The sequence below is a fragment of the Harpegnathos saltator genome, unplaced genomic scaffold, assembly GCF_003227715.2.
Source record: "Harpegnathos saltator strain DR-91 unplaced genomic scaffold, Hsal_v8.6 scaffold691, whole genome shotgun sequence".
NCBI classification, from domain to species: Eukaryota; Metazoa; Arthropoda; class Insecta; order Hymenoptera; family Formicidae; genus Harpegnathos; species Harpegnathos saltator.
The window spans coordinates 54,681-78,308 of record NW_020230528.1 but is presented as its reverse complement, the minus strand read 5'-3'; the positions used below and the strand labels follow the sequence as shown (position 1 = coordinate 78,308).

General features: G+C 43.6%; 3 protein-coding genes across 3 annotated transcripts; 2 read left to right on the top strand and 1 right to left on the bottom strand.

Moving 5' to 3' along the window:
- On the top strand, positions 1–1,586 carry U2A (small nuclear ribonucleoprotein polypeptide A'-like U2A). Its single transcript, XM_011153009.3, has 4 exons — positions 1–210; positions 307–347; positions 616–1,192; positions 1,276–1,586. Exons 1-4 carry the CDS (start codon positions 129–131, stop codon positions 1,314–1,316), a joined length of 741 nt encoding a protein of 246 aa, XP_011151311.1. The 5' UTR covers positions 1–128; the 3' UTR covers positions 1,317–1,586.
- A 387-nt stretch (positions 1,587–1,973) lies between these two features.
- Positions 1,974–3,627, top strand: ND-B18 (NADH dehydrogenase (ubiquinone) B18 subunit). Its single transcript, XM_011153007.3, has 3 exons — positions 1,974–2,170; positions 3,126–3,294; positions 3,435–3,627. Exons 1-3 carry the CDS (start codon positions 1,987–1,989, stop codon positions 3,514–3,516), a joined length of 435 nt encoding a protein of 144 aa, XP_011151309.2. The 5' UTR covers positions 1,974–1,986; the 3' UTR covers positions 3,517–3,627.
- A 529-nt stretch (positions 3,628–4,156) lies between these two features.
- On the bottom strand, positions 4,157–22,982 carry LOC105190304 (elongation of very long chain fatty acids protein AAEL008004). Its single transcript, XM_025305300.1, has 4 exons — positions 22,697–22,982; positions 16,893–17,030; positions 14,414–14,656; positions 4,157–8,663 (listed from the first exon to the last, which is right to left on the bottom strand). The coding sequence occupies exons 1-4, from the start codon at positions 22,967–22,969 to the stop codon at positions 8,481–8,483; spliced, it is 837 nt and encodes a 278-aa protein (XP_025161085.1). The 5' UTR covers positions 22,970–22,982; the 3' UTR covers positions 4,157–8,480.
- Between the last annotated feature and the right edge of the window lie 646 nt (positions 22,983–23,628).

The following is a 23,628-nucleotide window of genomic DNA, read 5'->3' as shown; positions in this document are numbered from 1 at the left end:
GAGAGAGAGAGAGAGAAAGAATTATCTCAAACAGTACGGATTCAATCGTTGGACGTGTATAGGTTAAGAACGTTTGAGCAAAACGTAAAAGTCAAGTTTGAACTGATAATCCACGATATTCTTTCACGATGGTGAAACTCACACCGGATTTAATAGAGCAATCAATGCAGTACATCAATCCTGTGCGTGATCGTGAGTTAGATCTCAGAGGTTTGTAAGAAATCGCCCAAGTTTAACTTGATGTGTTATCATATCATGTGTATTATGTTTATCCTGCGATTGTTATGTTTCCTTTGTGTGTTATAGGATACAAAATACCCACTATTGAAAATCTAGGAGCGACTTTGGTAAGTACTTTGACTTTGCCGATGGATAGTTACAACTTAAAACTTGTCTCTTGTAAGATACTCCAACTTGGGTTTAGAGTTAAGTCTGAGTTCTCCATGTGATGAATTATCACATATGTAACTACAATTCAACTAAAAAACTTACATTTAAATCTAAACTCAAATCTGAGTATATCAAACAAATATCAAATAACAGCTATTGTTACAGAGCAAAATATTTCACAATTGTGATTCTAACATATATGTATTTAATTCTTCTTTTACGTAGGACCAATTTGACACTATAGATTTCTCAGATAACGATATACGTAAACTGGATGGATTTCCACTCTTGAAAAGGATCAAAACCCTGTTCTTCAATAACAATCGCATTGTCAGAATTGCCGAAGGCCTAGAGCATTGCATCCCAAATTTACATACTCTGATGTTAACTGGCAACATGATACAAGAATTGGGAGACTTGGAACCTCTCATACCACTGAAAAATCTCACAAACCTATGTTTGCTGCAAAACCCAGTGTCAGCTAAACAGCACTACCGACAATATGTCATATATAGATTCCCACAACTTAGACTGCTTGATTTCCGAAAAATTAAGCAAAAGGAACGCGAGGCGGCAATAGAGTATTTCAGGAGCAAACGCGGCAAGGAAATGGCACGCGAGATAGCCAAGAAGGTGAAGGCACAGACGGCTGGTACATCTGCAGAGAAACCTCTTACTTCTGCTGAGGAGCGTAAAAAGATTCGCGAAGCCATTACAAACGCGTCCTCCTTAGAAGAGGTGCAAAGACTCAGCAAACTGCTACAAGCTGGCCATATACCAGGCGAGGAACGACTACAGAATGGTATGTAACTTCACATGGCATGTGTTGCAAATAAAGCAAACAAATTCATATAACTTATACATATATATATATATATATTTCAGGAAATGGAGCATTGGAAGCTATGGAGGAGGATGATGATTAATTCATATTATTTTTTGTACATTTGTAGCTTAAGTCTGAAACAAACTTCCCTGCAGTTGTAAGTATCTAGATTGAAGGAGCAATGAGTATATGATATAAAGCTAATGAGAAACTGTATACTACACACACATATGATATATATGTCGTTGCCAAAAGAATTCAGATATCCATTTTGTCATAAAAAATAAAAATGATAGTATTAAAAATGTAGCCATGAAGCGATTCTCCATATTCCTTACATTACATACGAACGTAATTAATATATTAATATGTTTATTTCAGCAAAGTCCGAATAAACATTTATTTAAAGATATAAGAATTTTGTCTTGTTACCACGAAAACCACTTCCCGTTCTTCTATTGTAAAACTGAGTATCTAGAATGTTGCATATTTTTTTATATTAAAATATATTTTGTGTGTATCGTCTCGTTTTTTGTTATATATATATATATAATTGGATAATAATATATGAAACATAATACAATTATATAACAGAAAAATATATGTCTGTAAATATTTCCATTAACAAAAAATCGCGTTCGAGTTAATTAAAATATAAAGTTTTATACACCTATTTGGCAACAATTTATATGTTGAATAATTACATTATTGTTGCAATTCGACATAGATATTCGCGAACGATACGAATATTATGTAAGTTGGGTCAACAGATGTCAGTGCGATACAGTACTGCGGGAGATTGTGGTTTACTTGCTATTGTTGCTCGGATACAATTTGTGAGAATGGGTAATTTTATCGGTACTTATTTCACCAAGACCGATGTGATGCCTATTCCCCAGGGACCAGCGACATTCGACCCGATGTTAGGATTTCCAGACGGTCGGAAACCGAGGGGCAAGTATTGGCAGTTGGAACTAACCTTATACGTGCACAAATTTCGATTATAAAGCCTTTATTGTTGGTCGGATGTGAATCTGGAATCAATCATCTGGTTCATGCGCTCAAGAATATGTCAACATTATTTTCTTTTTATTTTCTTATATCACCATCGTGTTACCTTGAATTTTCTTGTCACAAATGTATAACATAATTGTAGAGTTAAGTCTCATTTAATATCTAATTATATTGTACAATTTTGCAATTTGTTTTGTGTTTATTGATAAAATATATGATACATGGTAAGTATATACTGAATACTTGATACATTTGGATTTACCTTGATAATAACTTTACCATGCAAATAAACTAAATATGTCTCTCTTGTTATTCTCGAGTAATTATTGTACCATAATTGCTTCATAGTAGAAATATATTACATTCAGTTAATATCATCAGTGACTATTTTACTGATTTGACTCTCATATTATAAAATAACATTTTGTTGACTTTTATATTAATTGAGAAATCTCTCAATATATAATATTGCTTATTCTATCATATTTGTTTCTTCATAGGAATAATAATAGCAAATAAAATATATGTATATATATGTACAGAGTGATATTCAGGATCTCTATAATAGACCTTGAGAAATTAAATAGATTTCATAAAAAGGATCATATTTATCAGGCAACTCATGTTCTCTGATGCATCATTTAAGTATATATTTTGAAATACTTGCAAACTATGCAAGTATACTTGAAATAATAAATAAATTACTCAGTTCATAATTATAATAAATGTCACCATATTGTAAGCATAAACATCAACAAAACAAATGTACTTATATAGATGAATTCATGAGTTTATCACAGAGGTCCTGAATCATTCTGCATATTTATTTATTTATTAGTATATATATCTGTTTTTTGTTTATCTACAATCTCTGCTTAGTTTAATAAATTTACAGAAATGTTGGTATCAGAAGAAGACATGATAGCTGCAAAGATCCCACTCAACAAACGTGATTTTTGTGCTCACAAATATATGGATCTTCTAGAATGCCAGAGGCATCATTATCCATTTATGTTGAAGTGTGCACATGAGAAACACGAATATCATCATTGTCTAGCTGATGAGTAAGTTATTGTACTGTTTTGACTAATTACAATTATTTTTTGCGACAATTACAGATATACATAGATAATACATACACATATCCCGTATTTTCCATGTCCTGTTTTATAAATGTATACTGATAAATATTATACTGTTATAGTGCTGTCCTAAGATTGAAGGAATATGAGAGGGAACGTCGTCTCCTCGAGAGAAAGAAGAGGATACAAGCAACAGCTGCTTGAATGTCTATTATCATAGAATTTTAATAAATTGATTTGTGTCGCGTCAACTTAGGTTGCATGAGTAAAATTGATCATATTGCTCTATAGTACTATTGTATATAAATATATTATAAATAAAATGTATAGCAATAGACTTGTTACATTTGCTAAAGTGTCTGACAATGATAATTTAAGTTAACTTCAATCTCGCATTTTCTCTTCTTTTTCTTTTCCTTCTTGTCAAGGAGTCTTTTTTTCTTTCTTTCTCTGTTTGGAATCTATAGGTTTCCTAGTTCAGGCAGTATATTTGAAAAAGATATATCTTAGATGGTTATTGGATTATTAGATACTTTGCAGATTTTACTTTATTAATATTAATCAATCATCATGTTCTTCATCCCAGATAGGTTCTGCGTGTAAGGTGGAGGTACATACAGATAAAATAAAATCTTCATCTGAAGAATCGTCAACAGCTGCAATAACGTGTTGTCTCCTGCACTATGGCGTTCTTTTCTATTCTACCTGGCATTTCTGCACCTATGAACTTTTGCTGTACTCGGCAGTTTAGTTCTGAACCAGTGCAGTTCCAGTGCAGCACCAGTTCAACTGAAAAAAGCAGACCCTGTATCTCGGGTGTCACAGGAGTGTATATGATACTGCATTGGCTTTCAAACATTTAATGTACAATTTGCTATACATTACAAAGTAAACGTCAATCTTCCGCGAAACGGATCTGGCGCGAAGCCGACGTGTCTGTGTGTCTGAATCGTCCTCTCGTGAACGATCCTCCCACGCGTCAGGTCGGACAATTAATTTCGCAGTTTGATCTCAGCAGAGACCCCAAGAACGTAAGATCCATAGTGAAGGTTTTATTTATCATTACAAACGAAGAGATACACAGTATGTACAAAAGGGCGCACGCACGATCTGGTCGATACGCCGCTCTGGTCGCGCTCTAATCCTAAGGTTGGAGGTAAAAAATAACGTCTCGCTCTAGCGAGAGACTGGCTCTCTCGCGTCCGAGAGCAATAACTTATCGTTCTTCGTTGTATTGTTCTGGTGATTGTATCAAATACACCGACTCAGTTGGTCGGTCGCGCGACTCTCCATGTACGCATGGGATGCGCGCTCTCGCGCTCTTCGTAGCTGCGCAGCTTCATCGAGGGAATCAATAAAGTAGAGAGCGCCGCGGAGCCGCGGCTCTCCGACGGCTCTCCTCCGACGGCACCGAGTCGCCGTCGAGTCGGGCATCGCGCCGTCCGCGCCGGTTTCCTGTTTTGCATATGTCCGGTATTCGCGTCGTCCTACTGCACCCCGTAATCCCGTGGGAAGAAAATAACGTGCAGGGACGAGCGCGGTAAGACGTCAACAAGCGACATAGTGGCGATGGGATATTGATCGTTTCTCCGTATTAAATTAAATCATGTATCTACCTCCCTAATCGCGCGGAGAGAAGAGACAGATGAGGCGGATCGGGACGCAGTCGCGAAAACGATGAAGCACGACACGTCGCGGTGCGACAGTCTGAGCGACCTCGACGCGCTGTAAACGCTGTAAGTTCACACAATTACGCTCAACATGGTACAAAAACAGGCGGCGCGAAGTGTCTAGGACACGTCTTTGAGGTGCGTTTCAAAGACTGAAGAAAGAAACAAGGTGTCTCTCAGGCACCTCCAAGGCGCCTCTCAGACACTTCCGCTGTCCGGGACGCAGGCTTGCCTCGTCGGGATTCAAACGCATCGTTCACACAGCTGCGCGCGAATCGTTCTCTCCATATATCCGCCACTTTTCCCTCGCATCTGACATGAACGCGAGTTTCTTGTCATTCGTACCGCACTGCGGTGTATCCACGAGTCTCGCCGGGGCCGGCGAGAAAACGACGGCGAGACTTTCTGTTGGCGCGATTTCTCGCAGGAAAGTCGACAGCCCCGCGATACTACCTCGGACGTGATTTTTATGAGACATTCACCGTTATCAGATCGTTATCTCTTTCGGGGGTGGATACTCGAGTGAACACTCGTGAGTAGGGATGGGCGATGTTCGAAAATACATCGATGTTTAAAATATCGATTAATAAAAAAAATATTGTAATGACCGATTATTTTCTAGAAAAAAAATCGATTTATCGATTAATCGATTAAATTTACAAAGTAAACATTTAAATTGGTTAGCACCAGATTGAACACTGCTAGGGGTGCGTTCGGAAACATCATTCGGATGCTCCCCTTGCTTACATGTTGGATGCGTTCTTAAATTCGCAACAGATGTAGCCGGCATTGTTCAATCCTTATTTTTCACTGAATGTTAAACAAGGATAAAATGATACCCATGGTATTCTCAGTATTGCTAGAAATCCTCCTAAAGGATCTTGCACACTGGACGCGACTATGTTATGAACGATATCTAATAACAGTTCTATTTTAAGAAAAAAGAGCTTTCATTTCTTCTTTAAAACAGAACTCTTATTAGATTATTGTTTGTTGCTAATCGCGTCAGTGTGCGAGGTCTTTAACTCGGCATCTCATTTGATGTATTTTCCATGTGAACTAATTTTATGTGAACCAAGAGAACTAATTTTAGGAAGATAAGTGCTCTTATTGGGCCATTTGGCAACGTTTCGAAACTTATCAATAAAAACCGAACAACCCTATTGTCCATGAATGTCCATATTGTCCATAAATGTAGTAAACTTAAAAAATTAACCATTCCCAATCTACTTTTACAAGGAATAATTAACTGTGGTAATTTCTTAAGACTTAAAGCTTACTATATCTATTGTAGATCTGGACTTAACGTTCATAAATTTCATTTACCGTATCTGAAAGACGATATTACAAAAATCTTCTATTTAAAAAAAAAAATAAAAATCGGTTACTGATGTTGAAAAAAATCATCAAACATCGATTAATTCAACAAAAATAAAATCATCTGAAAGCATTAATTAATTGAGAAAAAACTATCGGTTCTTTCGATTAATCGATGAAAATTGCTCATCCCTACTTGTGAGCAGGAAAATCGTACTTTTGTTCATCATCTCAAACACACTTTGCCAACTAGTACCGGCAAAAACTTCGAGAAAAGACAAAGAGAGGGAGGAAGGGAGAATGGGAGGGGGTGGGAGAGAGAGAGAGAGAGAGAGAGAGAGAGAGAGAGAGAGAGCGCCTGATCTCAGTTACCTTTCATATTTACAACGAATTTATACTTTACAAAAGATTGACGAGGCGAAGTGGCTCTTATGAGATTACAATTCCGAGCACCTCACACGCGATCATTCTCGATAAGTGAGCCGTGATCGAGTTTACAAAAGTGCACACGGAGAAAACAGCTCATTCGAATGAACGCGACAGACAAGCTGTCTTCTCCGTGCGGAGTCTTGAAAAAAGAAGAAGAAAAAAATAAGAGGAGGAGAACGAAGAGCCATAATATAAGTACGTTTCTTTTCTACTGGCCGACGTGACTTTCGAAGCGCGTCCTCGCGTTTCTTCTTGTTCCTGTTCTCATCTATCCTCGCGCTTATCGACCATTAGAAACTACGCGACACGGAAAACTCGTTTCTCAGTGTCTCGTGTTTTATCTCGCTTAATCGGTCGCAATTATCAAACGCGACCGAACGACCCGTTCGAATGGACAAAGAACCGATCCAGATCAGAGCGGAAGATCGGAAATGAGACGATAATACAGAGGGCGTGACGGTTCGAGAAAATCGGGCGGCGGGCGACAGGGACCGACGGGGACAGGGGAGGGGCCGAGTGTACCGGAAGAGGTTCTCCGGTGGAAAACTGTCGCCTGACTTGGGATAACCCACCCAGACGGCCGATGCGAGAACGCTATTGAATAACGATCGCCGGAGATTCTTCCTTACGGAAGCAATCTCCGGCGCTTAGGCGCCTGCCAGTGAAACGTCTGACCTCGATCCTCATGGCCGCAAGTACCAACATATTCGTGTAACGAGAGCCCGTGCGATTTACGTCTGCAAGAGCACTCGAAATTATCACCATCTATCATCAGCGGCTCGTGAGATATAATTTCCCGCGTGTATCTCCTCGCTTTTTTCTCTCCTTGCATCATCGCTTTCGCGCTGTGTAGCAGCGCACGTTTCTCCGATCAAGCGGATGCGAAACAAACAAAGAGATACGACACGGGGATTAACCTATTGACCGACTGACTCTGCCGTTTCGTTCATCAGTTTCCCCTCATCGTCGTCGTGGAAATTTCGTTTCTCGCAATTCCCGATCTTTGAACACGAGGAGACGGATTCCCCTCATATCAGGTTAGCAAGAGAACCCGACTGTCGCGACTGTCGGGCTAAGCTTCACTCTGTTGCGTCGTCGACGTCCACGTTTTTCAACGCGCGCACGTCACACCCGCCTACCCGTTCAGTCCGTTTCCCTCACACGAACGTTACGTGCAATATTTCATAAGTTTGAGAATCGGAAAGGGATACTTTCTGTGCACAAGCGGGACAATCATCAGCGCCGTTGGCTGCACGACATGACGTCACGTATCCGAACCGAAGTCTTTAACTGACCCAATAAATTGTGCCGGCAAACGAAAGGCGAACGGTTATGGTCCTTGTCCGGGTGTGCTGTACTTTTACTTTTCTCACTATCGAATTCAATAATCCCGTCACACGCGCCGCAGGACCAAGGCATTCCTCCGTAGAACGCGCCCGCTACGAAGATAAAACGTTCCCCTCTTTCCAGAAACCGCTTCCTCTTTCGCACTTTGCGCCGAACAAACGTCGCGCTCTCGCTGTCGAATGTCGCAACGCGAGTATCGCGACGATCGCGATATCTCGATCATCGCCGATGCCAATCGAAGCGAGTGCAGGGCCGTCTTTCGACGGTTGTATCGCCGGCATAAAAAGTGGGGTGCATGCGCGACATGTACGTATATATTACGCGTCTCCGATCCAGCGTGGTCGGGGTGAATGAAATTGCCCTCTTCCCGATGTCTTCTCTCTCGTGCGCGCGTGCGAGCGCGCTTTATTCGTCCTTGAGCTGCTTCGCGAACTTCCTCTTACGCTGGTAAGCACGCTGGTAGAAGTCGGAGAAGAGCACGAAGAAGATCGTCGAGTGCAACAGCAGGAGGCCCGCCACTAGCTTCGGGTAGCCGCAGTCAAAGATGAGGGCCTGCGTGCTGTGCACGAACACCAGGAAGAATTGCACCTGAAACGAAACGCAGCGACTTGTTACACGGAAAATCGCAGCCGCTTGGAATCGAAAACTATTCGAAACCCAGCAGGCACGGAGGCCCGGGACTCATATTCTTGAAAAATATCGCATACGATATTTCATGAATGTCACTGAATATCATGCCAATCAAATTGCCCCATTGATGAAATATCGCATACGACATTTTTTTTCAAATTTTCGAGAGTAAGGGCCCGGGGCCCGTATTCTTGAAAAATGTTGCATACGAGATTTCATGAGTGTCACTAGATATCACGATTCTCGGCCAATTAAATTGCCCCATTGATGAAATATCGCATACGATATTTTTTTTACAAATTTTCGAGAATAAGGGCCCGGGGCCCGTATTATTAAAAAATGTCGCATACGAGATTTCATGAGTGTCACTAGATATCACGATTCTCGGCCAATTAAATTGCCCCATTGATGAAATATCGCATACGATATTTTTTTTACAAATTTTCGAGAATAAGGGCCCGGGGCCCGTATTATTAAAAAATGTCGCATACGAGATTTCATGAGTGTCACTAGATATCACGATTCTCAGCCAATTAAATTGTCCCATTGATGAAATATCTTATACGATATTTTTCACAAATTTTCGAGAATAAGGGGTCCGCATTCTTGAAAAATGTCACATACGATATTTCATGAATATCACTAGATATCACGATTCTCAGCCAATTAAATTGCCTCCTTGATGAAATATCGCATACGATATTTTTCACAAATTTTCGAGAATAAGGGTCTGGGGTCCGTATTCTTGAAAAATATCGCATACGATATTTCATGAATATTACTAGATATCACGATTCTCAGCTAATTGAATTATTCCATTGATGAAATATTTCATATACGATATTTTTCACAAATTTTCGAGAATAAGGTCCCCGTTCCAAAATTTGTTTCAGAAATTTTAGTTTTAGTTCTAAGGTTGGTAGACCTTAAACTAATCTAGATTCCGTAATTCCGATAAACTAACCTACGTTCCGTAATTGATCGGCTGATCAATTGTCAAGGTAATAAGTAATAAAAAAGAAAAATCTATCTTCTCTATCTGATATTACAAAATTAATAGCTAAAATCAAGTTTGTAAGCAGAAGTATTACATGACTATGAACTCCTAAGCGTTATCAGCTGATCAATTACGGAAACGTATCTGAGTTAGTTTAAGGCCTAGCAACCTTATAATTAAAACTAGAGTTTCCAAAACCGATTTCGGAACAGACTTCGGTCGCCGTGATTGGGCGAACGGGGCTGAAGGAGGGGGCCGAAACGCGCACGCGAGGGAGATTAACTCGTAATGTGGAATGAACAAAAACATTGGTAGCAGAAATGTGTTGCTCTCCGCAACCGGTTCGTTTCGCGACTATGCGTTTTTCACGCCCAAATTCTCGCCGAGTCGTATCTGGCGCGGCTGCATAGTTTAATTTGCCCCCTTCCCCCGCTCGAAGTATGTGAAGTTAAATTCGCTTGCTGCGAACGGTCGTGTCTTGCGGGCAAACGCGGCGCACAGTGGGGCGAGACATCGAAATTCGCGGCGAAAGTCCTATCTCATTGGTGGCGGAATTGCGAAAAACTGCTTGCGTATTTCAATGGTTTAATGCTCGATCTACGCGATTATCAAGCCGGCTGTGTCTTAATTTTCTCCGTCTCTGCGTAATAAACTCACAGGCATGAGCAGTACCATGCAGAGAGAATTGACAGGACATTAAAGCCGGTATTCATAGTCGGATTTTATATTTAAGACCGTCTTAAGTTCATCTTCAGATGCTGTACGAATTATTTCATTGACTGCGGGGTATCTGAAAGTGAACTTAAGACAGTCTTAACTACAAGACCTGACTATGAACACCGGCCTAAATTCTTACATTTCGAACGTGTTGGTTTTTACGTGTTAGTTAATTAGTTTTTAGTGGAAATATTTCACTTCTCCGAAGTGATATGCAAATTTGGATTCGGTGTATCGGGATTTTTTGAGGCAAACTTAATATGGTCGGCCATGTTTGTACGAACTTCGTAAATCTGGAAATTTCGCTCCGCTGTCCGGCGGCGAAACTGTTCAACGAGTTTTGCAAATGTTATCGATGTATTAGTGCAATTAGGCCTCTATTAATCGACTAATTTAATTACTTGCGAAACTAAATGCCACGGACTCCGTGACGACGAGGTTAGGTTAGATTGCTGTTCGATCGCAGTGTTAATTTGAGATTCGCAATCGGTGCATCGCGCTGTTCGTATGCGGGACCTCTCAAAGCGCAAGCAATACTTGTCAATTGTCGCTTACTTAAATGTTAAACGACTCTCGCATCGGATTCATTCGAGCGCGACGTCGCGGGAGATAATTCGTAATCGAAAAATTTTCATCGGAAAATGCGCGTGCATCTGCAGGATATCCGTCGTTCGTTTGGAAACGCGCGACCTCACCGCGGCGACACTTCCATCGTGCCATTTTCCCCTTCTTCTCCTTCCTTAAGTACGAATGTCCTCGCGTCTCCGTTCTGAACCCCTCGCGAATGCCTGACGCGTCGCACGGACTGGCGAGCGGACAAAAGCGAGGCGGTTTGTTCACCTGTCCTGCCGGACGTACGTACACAGGTGCGCGGTACGTAACGAATCAATGCGTCTTGCGAGATCAACTGGGATAGGTAAGCACATATAGGTGAGGCTTCGCAGGTATGCGGCCGGTTGGCCGATACTTCGCGACGCCGGTTGCGAGGACGGCGATGGCGACGGCGGCGGCGACGGCGGCGGCGGCGACGGCGCGGGGTGGTGATGATTGCGGCGTTGGTGGTGACGACGATGACGATAGCGATGGTGGGGTAGTGTACACGCGGTGTACACCGTATGGCATAGCGGAATGCCAAATTGTTGCGCCACCACTAACGTGGCCGGCTAAGTCCGGCCGGCTAAAGCGAGTCAGTCGAGAATTGCCCAACGTTGTACTTTTCACTTTCCCTCACCCCTACCATGCGCTTGATGTATGAAATTTTGCCCAGCTAGTGAGACCGAAACCGGCCAATCTGTCGAGGTACCAACGATGGCCCAGAATTCGCGGGCGATCGCGGGTCCGTTCTGGCGGCGGCGCGGTCACCCCGCCGTCGCCGCTGGAAAGGACTAGATCTTTCCCGCGCGTTCCACCTTTCTAGGTGGAAAATTGATTTCGGCGATAGCGTAGGCGCGTTTCGCCGAGAGAACCGGGCATGAACGGGGTTTCCGTCGGTCGACGTTTCGACGCAACGCGCTGACGGGGTTCGACATTCCTTCACCTTGTTATTTCCGTTCGCCGTTTCGGCGCCGCGAAAATTCACTTCACTGTTAGTTGTCCGATCAGCTCGGTGGAGATTTTTGTGAAAGCAGCTCGCAGCTTGATATTTTTCTCTCCTTTCGTTTTTCTTCCGATAATCCGCCGATAACCGAGGAAACAGTCGATATGATGTTGTGCAAAGCTATGTTAGGCTGTAATAATTTTAGCTTGTTGCTTATCGAACTTATCGAACAACTCAATATATACACGCACATTTTTCTCGTCCTACTGTGCCAAGCGGAGATTTCGCGTTCGCGCGCGACGGAATTCGGTTTCTCCGGTGAACTATTTATCATATCAAATTGGGTGACTTTAATTGGCTTTTTCCTTTGTGACTTGCGACTTGGACGTCGCGTGTTCCAGCCGCGGAACTTATACAGAAGCGAGTCGTATTCTCGCAAGCTCATCCGCGCATTGTAGGCCACAATGTAGCATACGACGAAAGAAGATCGCGTGATCGATTTAAAGCCACCGCGAGCGTGTGGTAATGAGAAATGCTAATGCCCCGGCGAAACCTGTTTAGGAAAGACTGGACTATAAAAGCTAGTGTATAAAGAGAGAGAAAGGGAGGAGGAGGGGAGAGAGAAAGAAGAAATCGGTGATTAATGAAAAACACAGTGTGAGTCGCTTCGACTTTGACTATTTATGAGCGACACCGATCTTGGAAAATTGCTGGTCGGACTTCTTTTTTAATTCCTTCCCGCCAAGGCGATAATGTATGTGTTTAAGCGTGCCACTTGGTAATCGATACTCCTTTACCTAATTCTTGTCTCAAGGGAATAATTAGTTTCAACGTTTCGGTAAAGGATGATTTATACGGGGCTGCTTTTATTCGCTTTAGGTAAGCTTCTTAATTCGCCAGCGAAAACTCGCCGGTGACTTCTCCTAGATTTTTATTCGCTGGCGTCTAAAATTTAGAATTCTCTAGTGAAAAAAATCTTCCGGACACTTGAGATTTTTATCCGCCGGCGTCTAGTGGCCGCTGCCACACAAAGCTGAACACGCCCGACTTAAAAATAAAAAGCATTTGGAGGATTTTACCAGCGAATTCGCCGACGAATTAAGAGGCTTGTTCAAAGCGAGTGAAGGCAGCAGCGTGTGAAGCACCCTTAAGGGAGAGCGAGTGGAAAGGGTTGCGGTTAAAAGGGCGAGACATAAAGCGCCCTCGGAAGAGAGACGAGAGGAAATGCATTCTACATGGCTCGGTAAGCAATTAGCATATCTCGCGCGCGCTACCGATGTGCACCCTTTAAACCGCGCGCAGTAGGTCAGTAGTGCCTACCCGTTCACTTTCATCAGCGCGGGACTACTATCCGCTCGACGTGAAACTCGTGAGTTGTGCAAGAAGAAGGTATCACGAATCGGTTTGATCCGCACGCGGGAAAAATTACATACGCTGCGCTACCGTACGCTCGCCCGCCGTGCCTCGGAAACGTCAGATCACGTGTGCATTTTTGCGTATAATCCCGCTCTCGCGATCGAGCGCGCGTTTTTTTTCAGCGTACGCAACAGATTGTGCGAGATAGAGGAATTGGCTGTCGACGACGCCGAGTCAAGCCATCGGACAAACAAATAATATGTGCCGCGCAACGCGAGACTCGTCGGAGCTTCGCCATCCCTTCCTCTTCTCTTTTCTCTCGCAATTCTTCTCACAATTCACTTTATACGCGTTAATTAATATTTCGTACTTATTTTTAGAACACTCATCTGCGAGCGGCGGAAAATTCCGCTTTTGCTTCGTTTTGTTGTGCGTTTTTTCTTTGTTTTTGATGCCTCCACAACTCTGGAGGATTGTCAATTTCAGACGAAAAGTCGGCATTATCAATCTACGAACCGGATTCATCATCGGAATCTGAATCGTATTTGCAATATTCTGAACACGGAATATTCCGTCGTCCATGTGCAAAGCGTTAATGACGATAGCCGAAGGTTAAGCCGAAGGTTAGCCGACGCGGATTCTAGAGGGCACGGTGTCGATTCCTCTCTTTGTTACCTCTTTGCTTTCGCGTCTTCTGACTATTGATTTATGCTTTTAATTCGCCTCTATCGTCAACTTTTTTATTTCTAAACAAATTTAATCAATTTAATTTCCTTCATTTGATTCGATTAAATTTCTTTTGCCATTTAATATAATGTATTTACGTATTTATTGAATTCAATTTATTCTCTTTCAACGAAAATCTCCCTCGCGATTCATGTCGAATATACGCGAGATCCGCGACTTGGCCGATTAATTAATCAATTTAGGGAAGAGAGATTCTTGATCTCCTTAAGAACAACCATCAAATACCACTGTAAGTGAGGTCACGTTTTTTAATAAGATGGAAAATTCATACGAAATGAAATTTCACTTATGGGAACTTTTAAGGACTGACTCGGTTGGAACTTGGAGAGATCGGCTGGAACAGCTTGCACTCACCAGTTGCAACGTAGTCAGATGTTTCTTCCACCACAAATACTTCTGATACTCCGGGCCCATGGCCGCCAACATGTAGTACGCGTACATGACCACATGCACCGCGTTGTTTATAAGGTTGCCGAGGGTGCCATGGCCGCCCGGAATGAACTTCACGCAGATCCACGTCTCCAGGGGGGTCAGCGAGTGATGGTATAAGTGCAGGAACGTCACTTGGCTGTCTTTTTTGCGCAACACGAAGAATATCTGAAATTTCGATGAGTAATCGTGTCACAACGTATTCCTCGAGATCTCGTAACTTCCTGCCGCTTAGATCGCATCTAAATACGACGACCCGCGATTTGCATAGGAGCGGATACACTTCGCTTACCGCGACCTTTGGGTCAGTTGGACGGCTTTGAATCGCAGATAATGTTAATTACGCGCGACGAGGCGCGCTGACTTGAAATATCCGTCGCAAAAACTGCAAGTGGAATTAACATTCGCACTGGAGAAGGGAGGGAATATGAAAGAAGAAAGAGAGAGAGAGAGAGAGAGAGAGAGAGAAGAGAGGAGAGAGAGAGAGAGAGAGAGAGAGAGAGAGAGAGAGAGAGAGAGAGAGAGAGAGAGAGAGAGAGAGAGAGAGAGAGAGAGAGAGAGAGAGAGAGAGAGAGAGAGAGAGAGAGAGAAGAGGAGAGAGAGAGAGAGAGAGGAGAGAGAGAGAGAGAGAGAGAGAGAGAGAGAGAGAGAGAGAGAGAGAGAGAGAGAGAGTGAGAGAGTGAGAGAGTGAGAGAGTGAGAGAGTGAGAGAGTGAGAGAGTGAGAGAGTGAGAGAGTGAGAGAGTGAGAGAGTGAGAGAGTGAGAGAGTGAGAGAGTGAGAGAGTGAGAGAGTGAGAGAGTGAGAGAGTGAGAGAGTGAGAGAGTGAGAGAGTGAGAGAGTGAGAGAGTGAGAGAGTGAGAGAGTGAGAGAGTGAGAGAGTGAGAGAGTGAGAGAGTGAGAGAGTGAGAGAGTGAGAGAGTGAGAGAGTGAGAGAGTGAGAGAGTGAGAGAGTGAGAGAGTGAGAGAGTGAGAGAGTGAGAGAGTGAGAGAGTGAGAGAGTGAGAGAGTGAGAGAGTGAGAGAGTGAGAGAGTGAGAGAGAGAGAGAGAGAGAGAGAGAGAGAGAGAGAGAGAGAGAGAGAGAGAGAGAGAGAGAGAGAGAGAGAGAGAGAGAGAGAGAGAGAGAGAGAGAGAGAGAGAGAGAAACAGAACACGTGTCTGTCGTCAGTGTCTCCGAGGCTACAGGTCGTTTCAAAGGTCGAAAGACGATCGTTCGTCAATGGAGAGACGATATTGCGTTGTTCCTCCTTCGATTCTCGGATTTTTAAGGATAGCTGACGATCTGCGAGTAACCGGCGGAAACGACTTGATCGTCCGAGAGTGCCTCGTATTGTTGCATTGCCATTGCAACACGCTCATTAATCAGATAATTTTTTCCGAGGTAATCACCAGTCAAGTGTCGAAATTGAGCAACGAGTCGGATGATTCGGACGTTTCACCAAATTTCGTGCGAGCGCGCTGTCGAAAGACGTCCATCATAGGGAGTCCATCACACTTTCACCCTTCGCGACGGGGATAGGTGAACGAGTCCAATTTGCGAATCGCTGGCTTTTTCGACGGGATAGTCAGCAGGCGAGCGCGGCGATCGGTTGATTAAATCTTAACTGCTTCTTTAATCCGGCTGGCCGGATTGCGTGCTCGATAGCGATTCGGTGGTAGTACCCGCGCGCGCTAATGGGAACGATTGCTTAAGGGTTATTACGCCGCGAGTAGGGATACGAATATTTGTACGCGATTATCCGCCTCTCACAAAGTGACCAGCCATTTGTCTCGCGTCCTTTTTCTCTCCTTTTCTTTGTTTCAGTCATTTCCCGGTAGCTGTCAAGCTGTTTATTAACTGTACACGCGTGCGTTCAGGTGTTCAGTATAATCGGGCTGAACTTGGGGCTTTTTACATAGATAATCTTTCTCGCTCGCGGCCGAAAGTAAATGCAAAATAAGGATACCGTAGGTACGTCGGTCGGGACGATGCTTCATTGTCCTCTCGAACCGCGGTTATAAAGTGATAAGACCTGCCGGGAGAAATCGGCCGGATAGCCGATTTCATACTCGTTCCGCATAAACGACGCTCCACAGCACACAATACCGTTCCCTACTTTCCTCTCTTATTTTCGAAACACCGTTTCATAAGAAATGAAAAAAGAAATTGCTCCTAGGAGTGAGATAATATTAATTCTTCGCAGCGAGATAATAATCTCGGTATACGATCGACGTTGTTAGTCCAAGTCACGCGCGGTGTATAACGCTTTCTTTGTCTTTGCAATTCCCGGCGTGTGTTTCAATGCGCGCCGCTTCGTTTGGCCAACAGTTTTCTCGTCGGCTTTTCCTCCGAAGATGACCTGACGTCCCGGTTGCATTTCGCGAATTATGCACATGTTATGCGGGATTTGATTGTGGAGCCGTACCGTATCGGCGAATTCCGTGAACTTGCTGATGAAATACCACCAGCAAAGGTTCGCCATCCTTACGGCGGACGGGTTGTGGGAGTAGTCGACCGGTTGACACTTGTAGCTGTAGTCCAACAGCCAGCCGGACATTAAGTGCTGAAAGAACATAAAAAGAGAACATTAATATAAGAATATAAATTTTTCGGACGTGTAATCGCGCGAGAGATTGGAAGAATCATTTGAAAATCTCGATAGCGATTTTCCAGCGAAATTTCTACTTCCGCAAGGCGATCGCTGTACGTCAATAAAATATTTTACAGCAGTCACGTGATAGATTATCATAATGATACATTCCGTACAAAGTCGAGCGATACTCGAGCAGGTTTCTCTCTGCTTGCGCGAGTTTGTGCGAGTTGTGCGTTTTTCATCGCCTCATTAATCACACCCGATGGCGCGCTTAATTCACGCCCGTTTAATTTGGCTCGCCTCTGGTGCGCGGAAAACAGTCGCCATAATAGCGCGCGGACTTTGAGAGAAAGAAAGAGGAAAGTACGACCGAAACAGCGACGTGTGCAGCGACTGGTGGAACCGTCTGAAGAATCTGCTCCATTTTATTTCTGCAAAAAGCGCGGCCGACTCTCTAGAAGCAGAAAGGTAAGAGGCTGCGGTCGGCCGTCGCGTCTGCGAGGTGAACTTTCGCGCGGCGATGCGCAGCGAAGGATGCAGCCATTCATTATCCATCTCATCGCGTATGAAGATTCGCTTCTTACCTGACCTACGGCACGATAGCTCGTTATCGTCGTACTGATCTTATACGCGTATACGATGGCATATCGAAGCGCGGCGAACGAGGCTCGGCACTTTGTGGAAAGTTGTGGAAACAGGACGTCTCTCTCTCTCTCTCTCTCTCTCTCTCGCGAGTGCTCCGCAAACGAAACGCGAGTCGGCGGATCGCGATTGGGCAATGAGCATCGGGCTAGCTCCGGTAACCACAATCTTCGTATTTCCTGCGATTACGTTCCGTTGCCCGTTCGGGTGCGAATACAGGCTGATCTAGCTGATCGATCAATTATTATTAGCTAACAACCGTCGGCTCGCTGCATTGCAGCAACGCGTCGCTGTTTTTCGTGAAACTAGTATTTACGCTGCACCGCTGCAATTTCGAAAGCGGCCGATCCCGTGTATGTGTGTGTGTGTGTGTGTGTGTGTGTGTGTGTGTGTGTGTGTGTGTGTGTGTGTGTGTGCGTGCGTGCGTGCGTGCGTGCGTGCGTGCGTGCGTGCGTGCGTGCGTGCGTGCGTGCGTGTGTGTGTGTGTGTGTGTGTGTGTGTGTGTGTGTGTGTGTGTGTGTGTGTGTGTGTGTGTGTGTGTGTGTACGTGCGCATGCACGCGTGTGTGTTTGCTCAACGCCGCTCGGGAGACTCTAAACCCGCTTGGCTTTATTAGAGGCGGTTCGCGGCGAGTAGGTCAAGGTTAAGAAGCGAGATCGTACATCTGTCAGAGCGGAGCGAGTATATGTAACCGGCCGGTTTCGCCAATTTACATCTCACGTGGACTCCGAGTGCGATTTTTCTCGAGTAGTCCTCTTCGTCTCTATTTATAAATATAGCACGAAATGTATCGACAGACACCTCGGCAGACATATTCGGAATACATAATCAATCTCGCGCCGCGTATTTCGCCTGGCGTAACGCACGCCCGACGGCGTTTCGGCGAAAAATTTAGCAATGCGTGTAATTATCCACGCTGCGTTCCACCGCCGGGATTGTTGAAAATCTGAGATCCAAGCTCAAAATTACCGGCAAATTGTAGCGCGCATGCGCGCCTAAGATACGGCGGGAGATTTCGGCTATTATACTGCCGTTATGTTATAGTTGTTACGTTGTTGCGATTAAGCTGCGTCTCGCTTGTGTGTTTGTAGCGAGAAAACTAGTTCGAAGCATTACGCGGAGTTTACGCGCAAATCTAACGTAGTCGCTTCGATCAATTCGTTCAGTCTTCGCGTCCCTCCCCGAGATCGTGCGAGTCGACCGGCATTTTCGCGCGGCTTTTCATTTTCCAGCGGGCGGAAAGACTTGCTACGGTGGCGCAAGTGACCCGAATCGTGAATTCGCGACGGCAAACGCATTAACGCGGTCTGAAAATTGCTGCATGTGCAGGGCGAGTCGTCGAGATTTTGTTAAACCTTGCGAAGGCGACCTTCGAAAAGTGGATGAAGAGGCAACGATTCAAATGTCGCGTGGAATTAAGTCGACGCACGCAAGCAGACATTTCTTCTTTCGCTTCTTATGCTTAATTAACCATTCTCGACCGCAGAGATTGTGCAATCCTGCATCGAAATAATCACGCGACCGCTCGTTCAATTACTGACGAGCACGTGACCGCTCGTCAAGGCAGGATCGGCGAATGTATTTAGTGATACTCTCTGACCGGTTATGCAAATCTTGAGGTGAATTCCCAATTAACGACCGAGTAATTTCGTCGTGAAGAAAAATTAATACATTAATAATTCGCGTGTTAAGCTACATTGCGTCTTTTCAAGTCGTAGTTAGATCTTCATTTATTTGTAATATTCGATTTATATATGACAGTTTAATTTGATTTCTTCCGTCGAGAGTTTAGTTTCGAAGAAATTAAAGGATAATCCCACAGATCCAACAGACATCCAACGTTGACTATTAACTTGTGGTAAAATGTCGGCGAGTGGCAATCTAAATTGTCGTCGTTGTCAGCGCGCTTACAATTGTAACGTTCCAGCATTTGTCACAGCTTTTAGCTTTATCCGAATTTTATAATTGATAATATACAAGGTGTCCGGGATCTTTTGGAAACGAAAAATTATGAAGATTAATCAGATCAACTGCGAAGAAAAGTCAAGTACCATTTTTGCAAAAATCGCAATTTTTAAGTTGTTAACGATTGAAAATGATATCTAGAGACTCTTCTAATTGATGACTTTAAAATTTGCGTACTTATTTGCAAAATGGTAATGGAAACATTTTTTGTTCAGAGTAATCTAACCTACAATTATATGACGGATATTGTGCCTAGATAGATATGTAAATATATTGAACTTTGAACCCTGAATCTTGAACTTGTCGTTAGGCACAATAGTCATCATATAATTGTAGGTTAGGTCATTCTGAACAAAAAAATCCTTTACCATTTTGCAAATAAATACTCTATAAATAAATAAATAAATTTTCGCAGATAAATAAATAAATTTTCAAGTATTTTCAATTATCAATTAAAAGAGCTTCTAGATGTGATCATTTTCTATCATTAATAATTTAATAACTATTGCGATTTTTGCAAAATAGAACTTGACTTTTCTTCTTGACTTTTCATCTAATTAATCTTCACAATTTTTTGTTTCCAAAAGATACCGGACACCCTATATAAAATTTAGAGCAGGAATGTATGTTTAGGGTGACTATTCACGAATTTATTTATAAGGAAAATGGCGAGTTAGAGGGGGAAGGAGGGAGAGTGCACTTGTCACAAATTGGGCATTCACTAATTACGATGCTCAGCGTAATTATCGACCGCAAACCTTATTGATTCGATAAAGACGCTGTCACACATAACACGCTCGCCCGAGCATGGGCCCGCGAAAGCGGCCTAATTAAGCCGTGTCTTAGGCTGAAAACGATCACACGTTACACGATCACGCGCATGATTAGCGCGTATGGCAAAATCCATAATTTCGTGGCGCGACACAAGGGATTTCCAGGCCGTAGTTTCCTCTTCGATCTTTGTCAATGATTACGCGAGATATTCTATTCATCTCCTTTCACCGTCACATTTTGTTGGTCACGCTAATCTCACGCGAACGAGGATCGCTCGCTCGTTCGGCATCTTCATCAGCTTCGATAGCGCGTCGCGATATACCGCTGCTCCTCTCCGCGAGCAACGATCCTTTCCTTCTCGATGTCCGTAGATGTACTCACGGACGGCACACTTACATCGTAACCCATTTCACTCGCAAGGGAAAAGCCGCTCGACCGGCTTCGATCGCTAAGCAAATCCACGCGCGGATACCGGCGGATTGCCGCCGATGCTCATGAACTTCGCGCGCCGCACATTTTACACCACAGCGAGTCTAACGATGGCCATAAGAAGACGCGAAAGTCAAGGGTGACCCTCGGGAGGTCGTACGAACTCTCACGAGCATGTACACGCAACTCGCGCACACGTGCGCGCGCATTCTCTTTCTCTCTTCCTTTCTCCTAGCCATTTTCTCTCTTCGCTCTTACGTTCTCTCCGCGAGTTTTTCCTGCCCAAGGGGGTTGCTCTTTTGCAAATTACACGTTTTCCAACTCGCACGCTTCCTATCGAGGTATCTGCTGGCCCGATTCTATCCCGATTGTCATCTCGTACTCTGTTATTTATTCGACGACTGCACGGGTTGTTCTCGGTGCTTGAACTCGCGATCGCGAACTTACCGTTAGTCAGTTTTACTAGATGTATGCAAAAGTCTTTGTCCTTTTTCTCAGCCCTATAATGTAATTATTTTAAATTGAATATTTTGCCGCCGTTTTGTGTTTTCGTCAGGTTAGTATTGAAAAATTTCTAGAACGCCGTTCATTATAATTCATTGGTTATACAACCTTAAAAATAATAATTGATATAATGAGCGAAAGAAAAGTTTATATTTGATACTGCACTCGATATGAATTCCAGCAAGGAAAAAATGCTGCTAAAGCATGTGACTTCATTTGAACTTTCTAGAAACAACATTCACAATGAACGCTGTTCGTTATGATTTATTGGTGCATATAACTTTAAAAATAATGAGCAATGGAAAGCTTTATATTCGACACTGCTCTCGATATGAATTCCAGGGAGGAATGAATGCTGCTAAAGCATGTGAATCCATTTGAACTTTCTAAAACATTTCATTATTCATTGATGTACATAACCTTAAAAAATAACGGTTGATATAATGAGCGACGAAAAAGTTTATTCTCGACACTACATTCGATATAAATTCCAGCGAAGAAAGTATTGCTAAAGCATGTAAATCCATTTAAACTTTCTAAAATGCTATTTACTATAATTTATTACAATTCATTGATGTATATAACTTTAAAAATGACAGTTAATACAATGAACAATGAAAAGCTTTATATTCGAGCGAGAAAAAAGTGCTGCTAGAGCATATGAATCCATTTGCTCTGTTCTTGGGGAAAATATCGTATTGCGCGATATGTGTCAATATTGATTTCGTCGCTTTATAAACGATTTTGACGTGAATGATCGTTCGCGCCTTGCAACGCCACGAAAGCTTGAGGCCGACAATTTGGAAGCATTGTTGAATGAAAACCCATCTCAAACGCAAGTAAAACTTGCAGAACAGCTCGGAGTTGACCAAGCAACAGCTTCAAGGCGATTGCATGAAATGGAAAAAATTCAAAAGCTCGGATAATAGGTGCCGCATGAATTGTTGCAAATTCACCGGCTGAGTATGTGCGTTATATTACTTTCCGGACAGCACAGAAAAGATCTTTTGCCAGAGATCTTTTGTCATTGGTGATAAAAAGTCGATTATACATGACAATCTTAAGCGCAGACATTCGTGAGCGGCCCTTGGATAGCCTTCTACATCAGTGGCCAAATATTCGCAGCAAAGGGATGCGAAAGGTTATGTGCACCAATGACTCATAATATAAATAGCGTTTAAGGAAGTTCAAAGTACTAACCTTACAAAAGCAGAAAATAGCGGGAAAATAATTACATTAGAGGGCTAAAAAAGAGATCAAAACTTTTGCGCGTGATTGCTTTTCGCAGCTCTTGACGACACACACAAGCTCTTTTCTCTCACCTCGTATAGCATCCCCACCGAGAAGACCACCTGGAACGCATTGTACACCACCAGAACTACTCTCAGTTTGTACGGCTTTCTGTTGACCATCATACGCGGACCGAATATGACGACGAGGTACAGGTAGAGGAGCACGATGAGGATGGTCGGCACGGGCGAGTCCATGAGCGGCCAATCATTGACACGTGGGTCCGAGGCCGTCGTGAGGATCTCCATATATTGATCCAGAGCCATCTTCACCAGACCTTGAGCACCCACGAAGCTCCTGTTCATGTCCGTTAATTATTCTCACACCGGATCATACCGGGCGGATGTTGTGCTCGGGCTGCATCGTGTTTCGTGTTTAATTGACTCGGAGCGAGGTGAATTCGAAATTCCGTTTGAGAAATCAGGTTTCCGGGCGAAAACCTCGAGAAGGTCTTGCGCGTCAATGCTGGCGCGAAAAAGCCAGTTTGGAAGCCGTGTTCTCGTTCCAAGCGAAAAACATGCAGAACGTAGGTCCATCGGGGGACGAAGATTAACACGAGAAGATTGAAGAGAGAAAGACAGAAACAAGTCTGCGCTGGAAGACAGAAGGTGGACACACGTGCGCTTATTTATTGATGCTGTTCCATGGGACATTGATATATCTATTCTCACGTTTCTGCAACGTGGAATGCGCAGGGAATAGTGAACAGCGAAGCGCACCGGTCGTCTTTCATCCGGACGATGGGTCGGGGCAAATACGTGTTGGTTCGCAACACGACGAGACTCATGCGAATCAACGCATCGGACAAGGAGAACCGCTCGCGAAAACGACAAAGCGGTAGATTTCGTTAGACTCACAGGAGCGCGTGATGTTTGGCTTGCGGAGGGACTCGATCGTCGAGAAGCGATTGATAACAAGTTGCAAGTGAAGCGAGATACGCTTCTTCTAAATCTCCACGGTACCG

Excerpts from the sequence above, each read along its gene's own strand:
- U2A (XM_011153009.3), top strand. The coding sequence starts at position 129 with ATGGTGAAACTCACACCGGATTTAATAGAGCAATCAATGCAGTACATC. Across the intron at positions 211-306 it reads TCGTGAGTTAGATCTCAGAG|GATACAAAATACCCACTATT; the intron begins GTTTGTAAGAAA and ends TGTGTGTTATAG. Across the intron at positions 348-615 it reads AAAATCTAGGAGCGACTTTG|GACCAATTTGACACTATAGA; the intron begins GTAAGTACTTTG and ends TCTTTTACGTAG.
- ND-B18 (XM_011153007.3), top strand. The coding sequence starts at position 1,987 with ATGTCAGTGCGATACAGTACTGCGGGAGATTGTGGTTTACTTGCTATT. Across the intron at positions 2,171-3,125 it reads AGACGGTCGGAAACCGAGGG|AAATGTTGGTATCAGAAGAA; the intron begins GCAAGTATTGGC and ends ATAAATTTACAG. Across the intron at positions 3,295-3,434 it reads CATCATTGTCTAGCTGATGA|TGCTGTCCTAAGATTGAAGG; the intron begins GTAAGTTATTGT and ends ATACTGTTATAG.
- LOC105190304 (XM_025305300.1), bottom strand. The coding sequence starts at position 22,969 with ATGAACAGGAGCTTCGTGGGTGCTCAAGGTCTGGTGAAGATGGCTCTG. Across the intron at positions 14,657-16,892 it reads TCACGGAATTCGCCGATACG|ATATTCTTCGTGTTGCGCAA; the intron begins GTACGGCTCCAC and ends TCGAAATTTCAG. Across the intron at positions 8,664-14,413 it reads ATCTGACTACGTTGCAACTG|GTGCAATTCTTCCTGGTGTT; the intron begins GTGAGTGCAAGC and ends GTTTCGTTTCAG.